General features: G+C 31.9%; 2 protein-coding genes and 2 non-coding genes across 4 annotated transcripts; 3 read left to right on the plus strand and 1 right to left on the minus strand.

The window, feature by feature from the left end:
- The first annotated feature begins 863 nt into the window (after positions 1 to 863).
- Positions 864 to 5,087, plus strand: LOC108338227 (NADH dehydrogenase [ubiquinone] 1 alpha subcomplex subunit 8-B). The gene is made up of 3 exons (XM_017574986.2): positions 864 to 889; positions 973 to 1,228; positions 4,738 to 5,087. Exons 2-3 carry the CDS (start codon positions 1,041 to 1,043, stop codon positions 4,868 to 4,870), a joined length of 321 nt encoding a protein of 106 aa, XP_017430475.1. The 5' UTR covers positions 864 to 889; positions 973 to 1,040; the 3' UTR covers positions 4,871 to 5,087.
- Positions 5,088 to 7,060: 1,973 nt separating this feature from the next.
- On the plus strand, positions 7,061 to 7,134 carry TRNAV-AAC (transfer RNA valine (anticodon AAC)). Its single transcript has one exon. It is a non-coding gene; the product is annotated as a tRNA-Val (tRNA).
- A 1,629-nt stretch (positions 7,135 to 8,763) lies between these two features.
- TRNAV-AAC (transfer RNA valine (anticodon AAC)) lies at positions 8,764 to 8,837 on the plus strand. The gene has a single exon. It is a non-coding gene; the product is annotated as a tRNA-Val (tRNA).
- A 2,272-nt stretch (positions 8,838 to 11,109) lies between these two features.
- On the minus strand, positions 11,110 to 15,930 carry LOC108338225 (growth-regulating factor 9). The gene is made up of 4 exons (XM_017574985.2): positions 15,447 to 15,930; positions 14,444 to 15,226; positions 13,425 to 14,048; positions 11,110 to 11,684 (listed from the first exon to the last, which is right to left on the minus strand). Exons 2-4 carry the CDS (start codon positions 14,649 to 14,651, stop codon positions 11,266 to 11,268), a joined length of 1,251 nt encoding a protein of 416 aa, XP_017430474.1. The 5' UTR covers positions 14,652 to 15,226; positions 15,447 to 15,930; the 3' UTR covers positions 11,110 to 11,265.
- Between the last annotated feature and the right edge of the window lie 1,522 nt (positions 15,931 to 17,452).

Raw genomic sequence — 17,452 nt, forward strand, 5'->3', positions numbered from 1 at the left:
GTAAAGGCGTGTCTTGTGCCTTTTATAGAAACAATCACTCAGCAGTAGAACTAAAACAAGGAAGTAACTAAATTAGGTAAGGAATCGTTGTCTCGTAAGATTTTAGTTTTCCATTCATCTTGTGTGGAGATTTTTCATCAATGCAAATCTTATTTAATTAAATTAATTTTTTTATTGTGAAGTTGAGATATATTTGAAATATATTTTTTAATGTGGTAATAAAATCAATTTTAGTAGAGTTTATTGAATTTATGTCCATCCTTTATTCAATTTTTCTTTGCTTTCACACTTGACTTGTGTAGTACCTTTTTATGAAAAGGTGTATTTAATTTTTTATATTATATGATCGACCAAATTATATAGAAAAAATGTGTTAACAAATTTGTATTATATGACCAATCCAATTATAATTAATAAGTAAATGTAAAATTAACTTTATAAATTAATTTCATGAGATTAAATTAGATTTAGATTTAGAATTATTAATCTAAATCAATGTATTAGTATTAGTTGGGTGAAATTAAAAAAAAAAGGTATTCAATATATGAATAGAGTCTTTGAAAAGAATTTTGAAAATAAAAAAATAATATAATATGATTTTTTGTTTTATATGTGTAACATTGCCCAATGATCAAATTTAAGGTCTGTATTTGTTCAATTATTGTAATAATAAAAACTCTGACATTGAAGTTATGCATTTTATTATTTTAAAAATCTTTAGAAGGACAATTTCTTTTAGCAAGTAACATCTTATATGTTACCAGTAGTAATATAATGCTACTGTGGAATTAATTTTCATATTAACAGTAAATTGGTAGCTTATTTCTTAACCAAATTACGAGAGCATCCTTTTGATCTTGTCCACTTCGCTTCTTCCCAACAACCACGGGTAAGGGCAATGTCGTAAATGCCTTTCCGTTCTCCATTTTCTATTTCCCTCATTTTCCCAGTAATTTACTTTCATTTTTTCAGGAACTTAACGACGCTGATCGAATTGCGCTTTCTCTTTTTTGTTGTGGCTAACAAGTATTGAACTGCACATGGCGAGCGCAGTAGATTCCTCGGGAAATCCAATCCCATCGTCGTCGGTGTTGATGGCATCATCGAAGCACATTGGGATCCGGTGCCACTCTGAGAACTTGGATTTTCTGAAGTGCAAGAAGAAGGATCCTAACCCTGAAAAGTGTCTTGACAAGGGTCGCGATGTTACCCGCTGTGTCCTTGGACTGTGAGTTCTTCTTGTCTCTTCTGATTTTTATCCCTGTTTGGTAGGTTTGAAAATTTGGAATAGGTTTTGTTGATTTTTTTTCAGATTTTTAAGTGGTGAGTGATTTCTTGATTCTATGTTATTTTGGATTATATGGCCACTTCTTGCCACTTCTTGATTTCTTGATTCTATGTTATTTCTCATAATAATCATTTTGTAACTTCCTCCTTGTCCATATTAAAATTCAGCAATTTCCTGACTTATTTGCTGAACTACTTCAGGAATTACATCTCTGAAAAACAACAGAAATACAATGTTGTGCATCTTTAATGTGTTAATGTTATATTCGTAACATACAAGGACAAACCTTTCATGTGAAAACTGATAGAACACTGTTGGTTTTTTTTGGCTGCCATTTTCAGTTTTTGGTAACATCCCATCTCACCTGATTGACAAAACCAACATAGAATCTGCACCAGACAGGTGTCGGAGAACGGACGGCAAGAAGTGGCAATGCAAGAGTGCTGTTGGTCAGAAGTACTGTGCCACACACATGCAAAGAGGTGCTAAAAAGTTTTATAACATAGAATAAAAGGAAGAACAGCACTCTTGCATTGCCACTTCTTGCCGTCCGTTCTCCGACACCTGTCTGGTGCAGATTCTATGTTATTTTGGATTATATGGACACTTTGTGATGTTGAGAATCAATTTCTTTGTGTTATTTATGTTGTCCATTCGCTACATTTAGTCTGCAATTGAACCTCTAATAGGATTGTCTATGCAACAGGATTGAATTTTTGTGCCAACCATGTGATCCAATCCAGTTTATAATTATTAGACCACTCACATATATCTAATCACACCGTTGAGATGTCTCTTAAGAAGGATATGTTCCAACACGGACTAGAGATATATGCTCTATCAGAAAAAGGATACGGAGAAAAGGTAAACAAAAAAAGATTAAAGGAAAACTGAACTGTATGTTATTTCAGTTAATGAAAACAGAGAATACAAGCTAAGTATATATAGGCTCTAAAGCCTTCTAAATTGATTACAGAAAACAAAAAACTAACATCCGGTTAAATAACTGAATGATTTTACATCAATATATGCAATTTCAGAAGAGTTAGGAAGTCAGTGAGACTTCCCAGCACACCAACATGAACAAAAATTCATAGTTTTATTATATGAATGGAATTTACAAAGAGCCATTACAATTTTCAGCACAAGGATTTGGATGACCAAATCTAGCATGCCATAAGTTGATAGATTCAGAAACACTAGTTACAACAGAGTCAGGGTTAACAACTATACTGGTAGTAGAGTAAGACTGAGGAATCTTTGACTTGGTTGGAAACGAACTGGCTTGAATGCTGTGATTTAGGAAGGAGTGTAGATCGTCAATTCCAACGATGCCCCAAGAAGGACTTCATTGGTGGCCTGAGATTTAACAGTACAATAGTGAGGAAGCAAACTCAAAATAAACACCTTTATCAAGAGCAAACTTACTCACATTGAGCAAATTTTTGGTAATTGAGGGTACATGCAATAAATTGTGTAAGTAGAGAGAGAGATTAGGATTCGTAGGATTCTTTAAACAAGAACTGGAACCAAGAACTTTCAGATCTTCACCATTACCAATATAGATTTGATCAGTCTCTTCAAAGTAATTAAATTGATGATTATTCTAGATTCACCTGTCATATGAAAGGAGACTCCTGAATATGATATCCAAGTGGAATTTCCATTTTCTTGTGCTGAAGATTCAGCCACCATAGCACTTGGAATGCCTTGATAGGATTGATTTTGAGATCTTGCAGTAGCAGGATTGACCCATGTGTTTGATCGAGGTGTTGGCTTAGACTGAATAGCAGAATACTGCAGTGGCTGAAAGTTGTCAAATCTGTAGCTACGACCACAACCACTCCGGTCACAAGCAGCCTGATCAGAAAAGGCTGGGTGATCAAAATTCCTTTGAATAGTGGTACTGCATATTGCAATCTTGAAGAAGGATTTTCATAGGATTGAGAGTAGTTTTCCGATGGGGGAAATAATTTCCTCTGAAAGCAATTACTGCTCGATTCATGAGCAAGGAGAAAAGACTCATCATCTGTGATTGGAGGTGTTTCAAACGTACTTTCAATTGACAGAAATGATGGGAGCATATTTTTGAGGAAGACCCTCAAGAATGACATCACTGTATTCATCATGCTTGACAGGACAATCAATACCAGCAAGTTCATCAGCAATGGACTTAATTTGTCCCAAGAATTCACATATAGTTTTGTTTTCAAGGGAGTTGGCTTGAAGATTTGTGCGGAGCTGCCTAGCATGCACCTTGATTTTTGGAAAGAAATGGAACCTTCCTCGTAATCCAAGGACTATTCTTGAATCTAACTAATGTATGTCAAAAATTCGGCCATCTTCTTTCTCATTGCATAGCATTACCCCCATTGGAACTGTCAAAATTCTATCAAAAGGTACTGCTCGAGCTCAAGAGAAAATTTTAGCACAGGTATAAGATTTGCAATACTGTATGGAATCTTGGAATTGAGTGCTGGGAAATTTTGCAGTTAAAGGCTAACACGAGTGTTAGAAGTAGGAATATTTTAGGACATTAGAGCTTTAAAGTTTATTTTCCAAGTAGCCTACATACTTGGTAAGTTGGTATGGCTAGGTTCTCAATGCATCTTAGGCAGTAGTAGTATAGTAATTGTTCTCTAGTAATTTCTTTCGGCACAAATTTTCTCTGTATGCTCTTGAATATAAACAAGTCCATTCTGCTGGGTGTAAAATGTATTTAAGTTCAAAAACTATTTGTTTCTCTGTTCTCATGATGAGGATGAAATTAAGTAGTAAAGATGAGAGTGCTGCTGTGGATGAGTGAACATAGTATACTGTGATGTCATCACCAGCATCAGTGTGCACTTGAAACAGATAAACAATGCATTAGACAAGATTTGGAGTAAAGCATTGGAGAGAAAGTTTGTATAGAACATATCCTGGGGAAATAGTTCGGTCTATCCTTAGGTGATTTGGACTTCTGTAAAGAAGACCTATAGAAGCTTTAGTAAGGAGAGTAGATAAGATGGAATAGGAAGTATAGCCGTACCATGAATTAGTATTAGAGCATGGATGACTGTCATTTTTTACATTACGTGAAAGTCCTTTGTGGTCGTTCCATATCAAATAATTATGGAGGTCCATCATCTATGTTTATTGCTGATTCTATACCCTTTTTTCATCAAATTCATGGATTTGTTCATAATTAATGCTTTGATAATTTTTAAAAATTTTAACATTTATTGACTTGGTAATGCCAGTAATAACAGTAATAAAATATGTAAAACATGTTTCAAAGATGAATTATCAAACTTAGAAATAGATGGATGTAGCTCTTTGCTTCTAGAGGTTGTATTAGTGCTAGAACTTGTATTTCTGAATTATCTTGTCAATTGTTACATTACACTAAAGTCTTTTATGGTCGGTTCACGTATCAAGGTGATGATGATGGAATTCTTTTTCTGCAGTTTGAAAGATCTTCATCAGAAGTGCACAAAGGAGATGGATGATTATGTTGGCTGCATGTACTACCATACAAATGAATTTGACTTGTGTCGCAAAGAGCAGCAAGCATTTGAGAAAAAGTGTTCTTTGGAATGAAACTATCCACTGTTGTCGAAAATAATAATGAAGGCGATTTGGAGTGAGACAATGCATTTGTTTTCCATAAAATCATTAATCTTTTTTGCTTTTACGACAGTGTGGAATATTTGTCATTGACAATGTTCGCCCTCTAAATTTTTCTAGAGAAATGCATGCAACCAGTACAATAACAAACTCTTCAAACATAACTCACAAGAATTATTTTCTGTTGGAACATGGTTGTAATTTGGTTTCTGTGCTCAAAATGCATATTTCTGATGCCTTCGTTGTTCCTGACAACTGAAGTAGGAAGTAAAACACTAAGCACCCAACAAGTAGCACACCAAAATCTGGCAATTGTATGATTTTCATCTATCAAAATTCACTTATGCTAATTGGACGAGTGAAGTTTTTTCTTATTTACAACGTTGTCCCTGTATCCTAATTTCATCAAATATTCAATGAGATTGTGATGAGATAAACTGGGTATAACATGACAATGAGTAAAGAAATTGTATAAATCCATGTTCATCTAAATGCATCAGCTTAATTGTTGTGTTGTAGCTGGTGATGGTGAATATTAGTTGTTTTAATAATGCTGCCAATGCTCTTTCCTGAACACTTTCTTTATGATTGTAACTTACAAAATCATACGAGAGACACATCAATTTTTTTAACGAAACCAAATAATTTAAATTTTTTTAATAAATTTCAGTCAAAAGAAAAAAATGTTAGTAATATATATGTTGGTATCTTAATATTTTAAAAATGATTTAAGATTCTGTTTGGACAAATTTTTCTGTACATATTGTTATTAAAAATAAGAAAAAAAATAAAAATGTGTGCCCATGAACTAAAATTTACTCATAAATAAACAAGAATTCCTCAAAACTAACATCAAAGTGAAGATTCCCTTTTAAAATGATATGTTTCAATGTTATGAGTAGGGATGACAACGGTCACGGATAGTGCCTACCTGCAACTCGATGCAATAAAAAAAATCCATCTGTCACCCATATGGATACTCGCTTAAAAAATATATGTTTAAAACCCGTGAAACCCACGGATACCCGCAAATATTTTAAAAAATATATTTTTATAAATTATTAAAATAAAATTACAAAAAATATATAAAATATAAACTAATGTTAATTTTAATTAAATTTAACTTAATAAAATATAAATTAAATTTTTATTTTTATATTTTGCGGATAGCAGATATCCGCAAGTACGGATAGTATAATACCAATACCTAACTTGTTTATAAGTGGATATTAAAATATCTACTACTCGTAATCTACGGATAATAAATATCCGTCACAGGTTTTATTCGCGGATATGTTTACACGTAATAGAATGATTTACTCTCTATCCATAGAAATTGAGCTTAAAAATAAATAACATGGTACAATAAAATGAAACATCTTACATTCAAAATGTTACACCTTTGTGAATAATAATAATAATAATAATAAATAATATCAATTACAGATTCTATTTTAATAATAATAAATGATAGGTGAATTTTAACAACAAATTTTAATTCAATATATATTATTTGGAAGGATATATTAACATTTTATTTTAATAATAAAATGATACAATAACTTCAGTTAAATTTGTTTTAATTCAAAAATCTGGACAACTAAGCATGCAACTAAAATTTTCTATAATCCAAAATTATATATTTACGAAACTATGAAAACTAATTATAAATAATTTACAAAACAATATAAATTGAGTTAATTTAAATACTATAATTTAAAAAATATAAATTAGGTAACTATGATTAAATTGAATTAAATTAAAAACTATCTCTACTTTAATTTAAAAAACAATAAATTAATATAAAAAAAAATCACGAAAACATTGAAAAGCTTCAACGGACATCCGTTGAAGAACGGAACTCGAGATCCATAATATAAAGTAAAAAAATGGAAAAATAATTATAATGTAACTAATAAAATGTTTGTTCAAACTTCGAAACAAGCTACAGAACTATTGTAGTTTGCTATGGTACCATAATTTACTCATCTACATTGGCAGGGGCAATAGAAATTATTTTGCGAAAATGAATTGAACTTAATATACTTTAGTTTCTACTTCTTTGTTGTTGCTATCTTATACCCCAATTTTCTGTAATGCTTGAAACTGTTATTTTGATGAAAACGATTATTATATAAACAAGAGAACAATGGGCAACAAAACGGTGTCGTGGTGTAGTTGGTTATCACGTCAGTCTAACACACTGAAGGTCTCCGGTTCGAGTCCGGGCGACGCCATTATGTACTTTTTTTTTTCTTTGATTTAAATAATTTAGAAATAAGAAGAAAAAAAAAGAAATATATATTTAGAATATTAACTGTTACAAAATGAGTATTATCGAAGTATCCAAGATTTTATAAAACATGACATTTCTTTATTCATTTTCACTTAGGGAGGAAACAGTGGGAAACATAAATGAAACTTGTATTTTCAAAAATTATCCTTTTATCATCTCTCTTTATAATAAATATGTGGGTAGCTTTATGGTTGTACATTTACTTAATTTTAATTAACTTATTTATTTATTAGTTTCGAAAATTACAATTTTCCTTCTGCTTATGTTTAAATTGAATAAACATATTTCTCACTTTATTTCATATTTTTTCCTCTCACTTTTCTTATACTTTCTTTTTAGTGAGAAAAAAAAAATGCTTAACCCTATTTCTTATAGAGCTTTGAACATGACAAAACTAGATAAATAAGCACTTAAATTAGATTAAAAAAAATTACACATCCATGTTGATTTATATAAAATGAGGCTCTTAATTAATATGGACCTCTTATTTTAGACCCTAACCTAGGTGTTAAAAAAAATTATATAATCAAATTATTTTTTTAAAATGGAAAAAAATTAGTTAAATAAATTTTTTTAAAATTGTTCACATAGAGTTACACTATTAAGAAGTGTGAACATCATAATTAACTTTTTTTTACGTCAACATCACAATTAAATTTTAATTATTGTGATGTTCATATTCAAAAAATAGTGAGAGTTATACTGTTAAGAGGTTGGTTTTAAAATATGTTTTATATAAATCTAATCATATATTGAAGATATGTCTTATTTATAAGTAATTTAAAATATCTGATATCACTCGAGACATAAACATTACAAATATAAGATTAAATATTAAGTGTGATCGATAGCGGTAACACAAAACTCCAACAAATAATAAATATTACTAAACTAAATTTTTAACAATTTTTATAATTCTAAAATTCAATTTGTAAAATGATATTTATAACTATCTACTTATATGCTGAAAATATGTCTTATACTTAATTCATTTTAGTTTAATACATTCATAAATTAAACAGTTATCAAAAGTTTGACACATTGTATTATGTTAAGGAATAAACTGATTAATCTCAATGTAAATACTTTCCATGATTTTTTATTTATCCTCGAGCTATTTTTAATAAAAATATTTTTCAAATATTTTAGTTAACAGGATTTTTTAACTAATAATTTCGATTTTATTATTAAAATAAAGTAAACAAGGGTTATGTCTATATCTAATAAGGTGGAAAAAAGTTGCCCTGAAGACATTATTGAGGCATCAAGTACTACTATAGAGCCCAATTGTTGTATTGAATAAACTTCACTCAAAAGAAAAAGCTTATTTTATGTCTTGAATAAAGTAATTCATCTTCTTTAATAAATTCATAATTTATATAGACTATCTCATTTAATATCTATGAATCTCACAAGTACATATCATATTACGTGTGTCTGATATTTTTTTAATTCTAGGGACATTTTTATCCATTTTTGCTTTTAAAAATCAACTTGTACAATATATTTTCAGGAATAAATTAGTCATTAAATTATGATACAAAATATTAACTGAAACATCTGGCCGTGTGGTGTCGTGGTGTAGTTGGTTATCACGTCAGTCTAACACACTGAAGGTCTCCGGTTCGAGTCCGGGCGACGCCAGATCCTTTTGTTTTTAAATATTTTACAATAATTTGTTTTAAAATTGTAGTTTTATACTTCTTTTAACATTCAAATTTTACTAAAAAAATTCATAAAAGAAAATCTACAAAATAAGATTCCCAAGGCTTGGGATGTAATGCCACTTTACTTTGTTATGATTAATTGAATGAAGTTGTTGAGTTTGAGAGAGAATTTCATCCAGAACCATTTTGGGTACTTTCAGCAATTTTCAGAAACTCAAAGTGTTTCTTTGGAAGTAATGGTAGGTTTTTCAAACACTTTGATTAGACAATATTGATCTTCAAAACAGTCACAAAATATGTTGATTGATCGTAGCTACTCTATTTTTAAGGAACTTGATATCAAAATAAATGAAATTATAACAAAAATATTAAGTTCCAACACAACGTAGTAATTATCATAAAATTTGAAATCAAAATATTAAGGATTAACGATGTGTTAGTTTTAAAGAATGACATTGTTGAAGAAATATGCAAAAATAGATTGGAGTAAATATTGTTGTTTATTTGAGCAAATTTGTGGAAAGAGAAGGGAGAAGATTTGCGAGATGCAATGGTTCTTTGATCTTCGTTTAGAAGAAGTGTTTTTCTTTATAAAAAATCGATATTACCCTTCAGCTATCATTCAAAACGAGGCCGTGGAGGTTGAAGATAGTGAATTTCAGGAGAGATGATGTAGAGAATCATGAAACTTATATTCAATAAATATTATATTTTAAAAATAATTATCTTAAAATATAATGTTTTTCATTTTAAAAAATCACTTTTATTTCTTTTTCTCCTTATAATAATTTTTACAATTATATATATTATTAACAATTATCATTTTATATTACTTCTACGACTAAGAACATTTTGATAATTTTTAATTTCTATCAATTAAATTATTATTTTTATCCGTCACATTGATTAAATCTTAGACTATAATGTTTACCAATTTTATTTTCAAATTCATTCTCACTCACTTCCAAATTTCTTGAGAAAAAAACAATTAACTTACTCTCAATTATTAACTTAATGTCCACTCTCACTTCTCCAAATTCATCCTTCAATGTGAACACAACCTAAAGACTCTGTAACACCCCGACAACTCACAAAGACCATCGACTGCCCCCACAGATCACCACCAGGCTTTCTAGTGTGCTTTGTCCTCACTCGCACACTTTCACCCATCCCAGAATTTCTCCAAGCTAAGCACGCTTAACTATGGAGTTCTTATGAGTTAGGCTACCGAAAAGCAAATGCATTTGGTGATATGAGTAGCCAAATCAATCCCTTTAAGCTATCCTTCAACTGTATAGTCCCATACCTACACAGTCTCCAGATCCCTCTCATTTCGGTGTATGTTCGATTCGTCCATGTATCCCTTCCACCCGAAGCTGCCAGGAGCCGCTCCCTGTCTGTGCCCCCTGCACCATGCCTCTTGCACCGGCGTCACTCCCCGCCCTCGTCAGTGCCCGGATGTCACATGGTTTATAATTCTTAAACTTCAATACAAAATTAAAATGTCACTCATTAAACTTTAATATATTTTGATCTCCAAATTTTAAAAATTAATGATATAATTCTCTTAATATAATAACGCCAATTATTTTATGTATTAAATGACATTCCATTTTAATACTTAGGATGAAATATGTCAAACATTGTAAAGAGGTTATCCACTAACTTAAAATACCGTTTATTATAAAAGAAAATTACCATAATTAAATTACAAAGACTATATATATATATATATTTAAGAATTACAAACATATTTAATACAAATATTAACAATATAATGTAAAGATTAATTCACTATAATCTTTTTGAGGCTTTTAGATTTTCTAACTGTTCTAAAATTCTTTAATGTGAACAATCTAAGAAGATAGTTTTATTACATAAATAAAAACCTATATAAAAAATACCTATGAAAGTGGAGTAAGTTTACTAAGAGAAAATTCAAATTGTAATATAATTTCAATGAAATTTTTTTGTTATAGATATAAATCAAAGTTTATTAACTTTTCAAGTCAACTGTATCACATTTATGTATAGTTCCCTTTTGTTTTTTCTTCATCTTTCAATCACAAGCTATCACATTGTTGTAAAAAAAGTTATAAAAAAAAAGTTATTAAAAGACATTTTTATTTTGCAAAAACAGAAATGAAATGCTGTGTCATGGTGAAATTGGTTACGTGATTAGTCTAACCTACTGAAGGCCTCTTGTATGAGTCCACATAATTTGATCTATCACTCTGAGGATGACATGATAAAAAAACACAATGTTGATCTTTTTCTTCACGGAGATCATTGTTCACTTCACACATAATTGATCTCAAATGTTACAAGTTACTTGTTCATGAAGCAGTTTCTCTGATAAATAAAAACTTGTTCATGGAGCAGGATCAAGGATGAAAAAAAGTGTCTCAGAAAGAAGTATAGCTACACTCTTGCAAGGTGTCACTGATGGTGGTATCAGTGTCACTGTTACTGGAGCCTTTCCCATTGCATTGTATGAAAGGAGCACTTGCTGGAACTGACATGGAAAGATTTGTACTTGGAATTGCAGAACCCTCTTTCAGCACGTCGGTTGTGGCTTGAGAGTTCGGCAACCGTGCAATGGTAACGGCAGAACAAGTAGTTGTGGTGGTTTTAGCTGCTGCTGCTATTTCATGGTTTGCAAAACGCTTTTTAGCACCTCTGTGCATGTGTGTGGCACAGTACTTCTGACCAGGAAGAACAGCACTCTTGCATTGCCACTTCTTGCCGTCCGTTCTCCGACACCTGTCTGGTGCAGATTCTATGTTGGTTTTGTCAATCAGGTGAGATGGGTTGTTACCAAAAACTGAAAATGGCAGCCAAAAAAAACCAACAGTGTTCTATCAGTTTTCACATGAAAGGTTTGTCCTTGTATGTTACGAATATAACACATTAAAGATGCACAACTTTGTACTTCTGTTGTTTTTCAGAGATGTAATTCCTGAAGTAGTTCAGCAAATAAGTCAGGAAATTGCTGAATTTTAATATGGATAAGGAGGAAGTTACAAAATGATTATTATGAGAAATAAGAACAATATATAGATCGTTAGATCATATTTGAATGTTTGAGATGAAAGGATAAATACACATAGTAGCCATGTTACAGATAAATGTTAAAGCTTGACAAGATCTATATTTATAATTCTCACATTCTTATAATACAACTGTTCTAGTAATTCATATCCCTTGGATAGGGATTGGAAGGAGTAACGATTTTCCACCACAGTCAAGGCTTTTAGCAGGGGCAAACTAACTTTTCTTTTCTTGCATCAATTTAATATGGGTTAAATATGTGTTACACGACATTCATAGAGTGAAGGAACGAAATTTAATTTAAGGACGAAAAACACTTTTTTATAATAGTTTGAGAACCAAAAACATTTTTTTATAATAATTTTAGAAAAAAAAACAATTTTTTATAATAGTTTGAAGACGAAAAACATATTTAACTCGTTTAATAATATATGTGAATGTCATTCACTGTTAACATTCATGCTGCTATTGTAACTTCTGACAGTAAACAGTACTTGCCCTTATTCTTAAAATGGAATGCTGATATCTACAAATCTGTCAATGAATCTTTTTCATAGAGTGAAGGAACGAAATTTAGTTTAAGGACGAAAAACATCTTTTTATAATAGTCTGAGGAGAAAAAACAATTTCTTATAATAGTTTAAGAATGAAAAACAATTTTTTATAATAGTTTTTTATAATAGTTTGAGAACAAAAAAACATATTTAACTCATTTAATAATAAATGTGAATGCAATCATTCACATGCTGTTTACACTCATGCTGCTATTGTAACTTCTGACAGTAAACAGTACTCGCCCTTATTCTTAAAACGGAATGCTGATATCTACAAATCTGTTAATCTTTTGCATAACTGTACTCAATAACTAATGTCTCGTTTACATCTTCTCCCAACAAGAGATTCAAACTAGAGGAGTCAGCTTCTTTGGATTTGTATCTTAACATGATGAACACCAATATTCTCAAATAGTGTAGAAAAATGCCACAAGGGCACGCAAAAATAAGTGCATTTTGTGGAACACACCTAATTCTAAACAAAAAAAGGACCACTATCTATGAGGGTGTCTTATGTGCATGTAAAGTTAGAAGTAAGTTTTGGAGAAGTCCATCTAGATTCTTGACTAATTGAACACACAATTATTAGTACACTTAACGATTATGTCAACACCATGAGATTCTGAAATTTGAATCAGGCCCCACAGAAAAAGCATTACAGTAAAGAGGACAGAACATACTTGATATGATGCTATATTGCTATTGATTCTGTTTTGTGATAGTAGGGATTGGTAGGACCATGGGAGAGAGACTATTAAGAAACATTTGAGGTACATGAGGCCTAATGATCAAGTGAAACATGAAATGACAGAGTCATGTCACTGACCCCACTCCATGGAAAATGTTTGATTGGCTTAGAGTTTGTTGTTCTGCAGAGTGGGGAAAGAATGGGGATGTGTCTGTTATCCTATAGTCCTACAAAATATAGTCAAAAACACAAATTATTGCAACCAACTTACCTTGAAGAACACTTGTTGGGGAGAAGCTTATTCCAGTAGAGATGTTATTAGAATCACCAACAATGCTTCCTTTCCCATCACTTCTATTGCCTGTGTTGTTACTGACACAACTCTTGGACTGGTTATCTTTCTTGCACATCTTTAGGCAACTTTTGTCATCTGAAGCAACAGATGCCACACTGCCGAGTGTTACTGCCGCCTTAGGAGCACTGGCAGAGGCAAGGCCGGAGCCAGGGGATGCCGCAAAGGTAGAAGAAAACACCATGAAGGACCTGTTCATAGAAGAGCAATTGTCAATGCTGAGGCTCCTTGATGGAGTACTGGAAGGTGTGTCACTAGGTTGCATGGCCATGATAAGGTTTGGATTTGAAATTTCAAATAGTGTCTCTGAAGCTGATTTGGTAGGTGACTTGCTACAAGGTTTTGGTGCCAAAGGAGAGTTAACTTGAGATGTTTCCACAGGCTTTCTTGAACGATTTCGACCTCTATGCATGTGCCTTTCACAGTACTTTTGACCAGGCACTACACTCTTACTGCATCTCCATTTCTTTCCATCTGTTCTTCTACACCTATGAGGTTCTGGAACCATCCTACTCCCTTGATCAAAACCAAGGAAACTGTATTCTGTAACCAAAACCAATGGACAAAACATACAAAACAAACTCATCATTACCTTACAAGTACATGAACAAACATACCCAAAAAGCATAAAAAGTTTTGAAACTAAGCCTACCTTTGAACATATAAAGATCCCAAATGGATTCCTATACTAAGTAAATCCACTAGCAAGAGCATTTTGTCTAAATCTTGGCACCAAACAAAAAAAAAACAAAGCCAACAATTAACTCCAAAGAAACAGGGAGTCTCTGTATAGTAATTCATTCCAAAATCAGAATGTGATTCATCCTATAATAAACACAACACCACATGATAGTTCTTTTAAAGGATAAAACTTTATTATAAATATGCAATATACAGAGAAGGTATGATCACTTGATCAAAGGCTATTTATTACAAACCTGACATGTTGCTTTGGAATTGGACACGGTGATGAGGAGGAGGAAGTTTATAAGCTAAGTGGTTGAAGATGAAAACCTGGTGGTGAAGCTCACGCCTCTGAGCTTCAGTGATCACATGGTTTATTTCTGGTGACGCAGAATGAGAAGCATCAACCCCAAGATGAAGTTCAACACTGTTGAAAGAGTTCTCTTTCTCTTCCTTGACCATAACTGTAACTCCCGTGATTTAATAAACTAATACAATCGACTCATTTTGATCTTGTTGGTCTCATTTCAGACCCAGTTTTCTAGAAAAAAAAAACAATAATAAAATCCCCTCCAATATTTCCTTGGGGACCCATTCTTCTCAATAGTTATCATTCTTCATCCCATCCAACACAGATGGAGGGTACCGGCACTCAATCATGTAGAACCCACAACATACTTTCATCAAACTTTCAAACTCAATCAAATTTTTCTTCCCTACTGTAAGACCTCGGAAATAATAGCAACAAAATCAAATCCAATTATAGACCCTATGACAACGAAACTTATTTTCTGAATCTTCGTCCCTGCGTCATTTGGCGGTCCAACACAACGAGTAGCGTCTAGCCATCCAATTCTCTTCACTTATATTTCCATTCCTTAATTCCAATTCAACAAAAAGCAGAACTTCTTCTTCACTTTCTCTATAGTTTTATCATCAATAGATTCACCTTTAGAACAACCAAGTTTAGTCTCTATATTGCATATAGTTGACCTTCAGCTTTCATCTTCATTGACTCCATTTCCTTCATTTTTCACCTGCACAAAATTACCCACACAGAAATCAATTTCATAACCCCAAAACCAGTATTCATTACAGCTTCACATCTCTCCCATGAACATATAGACCCCCTCTATTCAACTTTATTTGTGATTTTTAATTCAACACCAACATAAACACTCTCAACCCCAAACATAATCATATATTAATCCACCAGAAACCCAATAGAAACGTATAATTGAAATAGAGAAGAACAACCTTTGTTTAGAAATTGGAACCAATAGGAAAGAAAAGTAGCAGTTGCACACGGTGGCCACCAGCAGCGGTGAAGTCAACTTCAGTCCTAGCAGAAACGTGACTAGCAACGCAGAGACGATTTTCTACCAGCCCTAAAGATGAAGAAGGTCCTGGTCACCGTGACTGTGGGTTTTAGCATAAATGAGAACCTTGGTTTGCCGGAGATAAGAACAACTAGGAGCAATAGGTTTGAAATGGAGAGGAGGAAGAAGAATCTGAAGTTGTGATTTGAGGATGAAGAAGGAAGCCTCTTGATTCTCAAGAGGACGTATCGCCAGCTATGTCCACTGTTGCCGCGAAGTATCAACGGCGGCGAGGAGAAAGAAGGGGCAAGGCCATGGTTGGGCGAGGAAGGAGAAACGGTGAAGTAGAGGATGCAGTGATACTGTGATGAAAATGAAATGGGGAAGAAAACCTCTTTCAAGCATGGAGAAGAAGTTAAGGAAAAAGTTTTCCTTTTTGCACGTGATAAAGAAGAAGATGGGTTGGATGACATATTTGCCCTTGTACTCTAGTTTCATTTCAACTAGTTTTCTACCTATTCACATTGAAATTGATCAGAAACACTGAGTAACTTACGTACAAGGAGCATTCTCAACGACATAATTTCAGGTTGGGAGTGACAGTTAAATTTGTTTCATGTGATTTGATTAAGATTAAATTAGATATTAATTATTTTATGAATGGTAATATATGTATTTGTTTGTGATCTTTTTAACTCAAATGTTATTTACGATGAGAATGTAAATTATGTAAATTATGTAAATGAAATTCAATTATGTATATGTAATAAATGTTGTGATTGATATAAGTTATGAGAACAAATTTTTATAAGTTTTTTCATGATTTGAAGAGAATGAATGACATAAAAATTATATTAATTTGTTCATTTTTTGTGCAGAAATATCATTAATGGAACAAGTTATATAAAGTAGAAGTCGGGAGAGTGTAATTATCATGATTTTATTGAACTTTTATACTTATGCATAAAACGAGATTTAGACTGTGAGAATTAAATGAGGTTCCATAGCTTGTCCAATGACAATCTTCTTTCCTGGTTCACCTCCTACCCCTGAAAAAAAAGACACAAACTTAAGAAAAAGAAAACAAAAAAGAAGAATAAAAAAAGGTGACAATGAAGAACATGTGATGATGGAGAAAAGTAAAGAGAGTGGAAGAGAAACCAGAAGTGTTGTGTGAAGAGGGAACAATCCTAAAAGGCTTAGCTTCCATTGTCACATTCACATGAGGTCTTTTTTCTCCTTTTTCTTTAGAGGGTCTGTCTCTGATAGTGATGATCAAGAGGAAAAAAAGCTTCTTTTTTTTCTTACTTTCTCAGTGTGAATGAGAAAATGTTAAAAAAGGATTTGGAAAGGGTAACTTGGGCAGGGAAGAACTTCTGCACTTGGCTCCATTTACTTCAATTGTAAGTGGGAAGAAAGAGAGCAGAGAGAGAAAAAGATGTGTCAGAAGTTTCTGACAAACACCTGTTGCAAGACTTTGCAGCAGTCACTTTCACACAAACAAAATAATCCTTACGTTATAACATACTGTTCAACGTTGTTGGGCTCGTGAACACTTATTTTTTCAGTTTTCATGTGTTATTATTTCATAACCCTATGTTATGTATCATTAACCAAAAACAAAATTAACAATTGATGTTAAAAAATAGAGTTTAAATCTAAAACAACCTTCTTTTAAAACATAGACATATTCTGAGTATGAGTATGATTAGATGATTTGTTAATATAAACTTTAATATTATATAAAAAAATTAATATAGGTTTAATTCATTTCTTCAAAATTAGTTTTTAAGAAAAAATTTATTTTTATTTATATATTATAATAAATTTGTGTTATTTTTAATTAACGTGAAACTTCTAATGATAAATTAAAAAAGAATATCTAATTCATAAAATATACTTAGAAGCTATTTTTTTATAAAGAAAAGGTCAAAGTTAATTTAT

Source organism: Vigna angularis, chromosome 9 (genome assembly GCF_016808095.1).
Source record: "Vigna angularis cultivar LongXiaoDou No.4 chromosome 9, ASM1680809v1, whole genome shotgun sequence".
Lineage (NCBI taxonomy): Eukaryota > Viridiplantae > Streptophyta > Magnoliopsida > Fabales > Fabaceae > Vigna > Vigna angularis.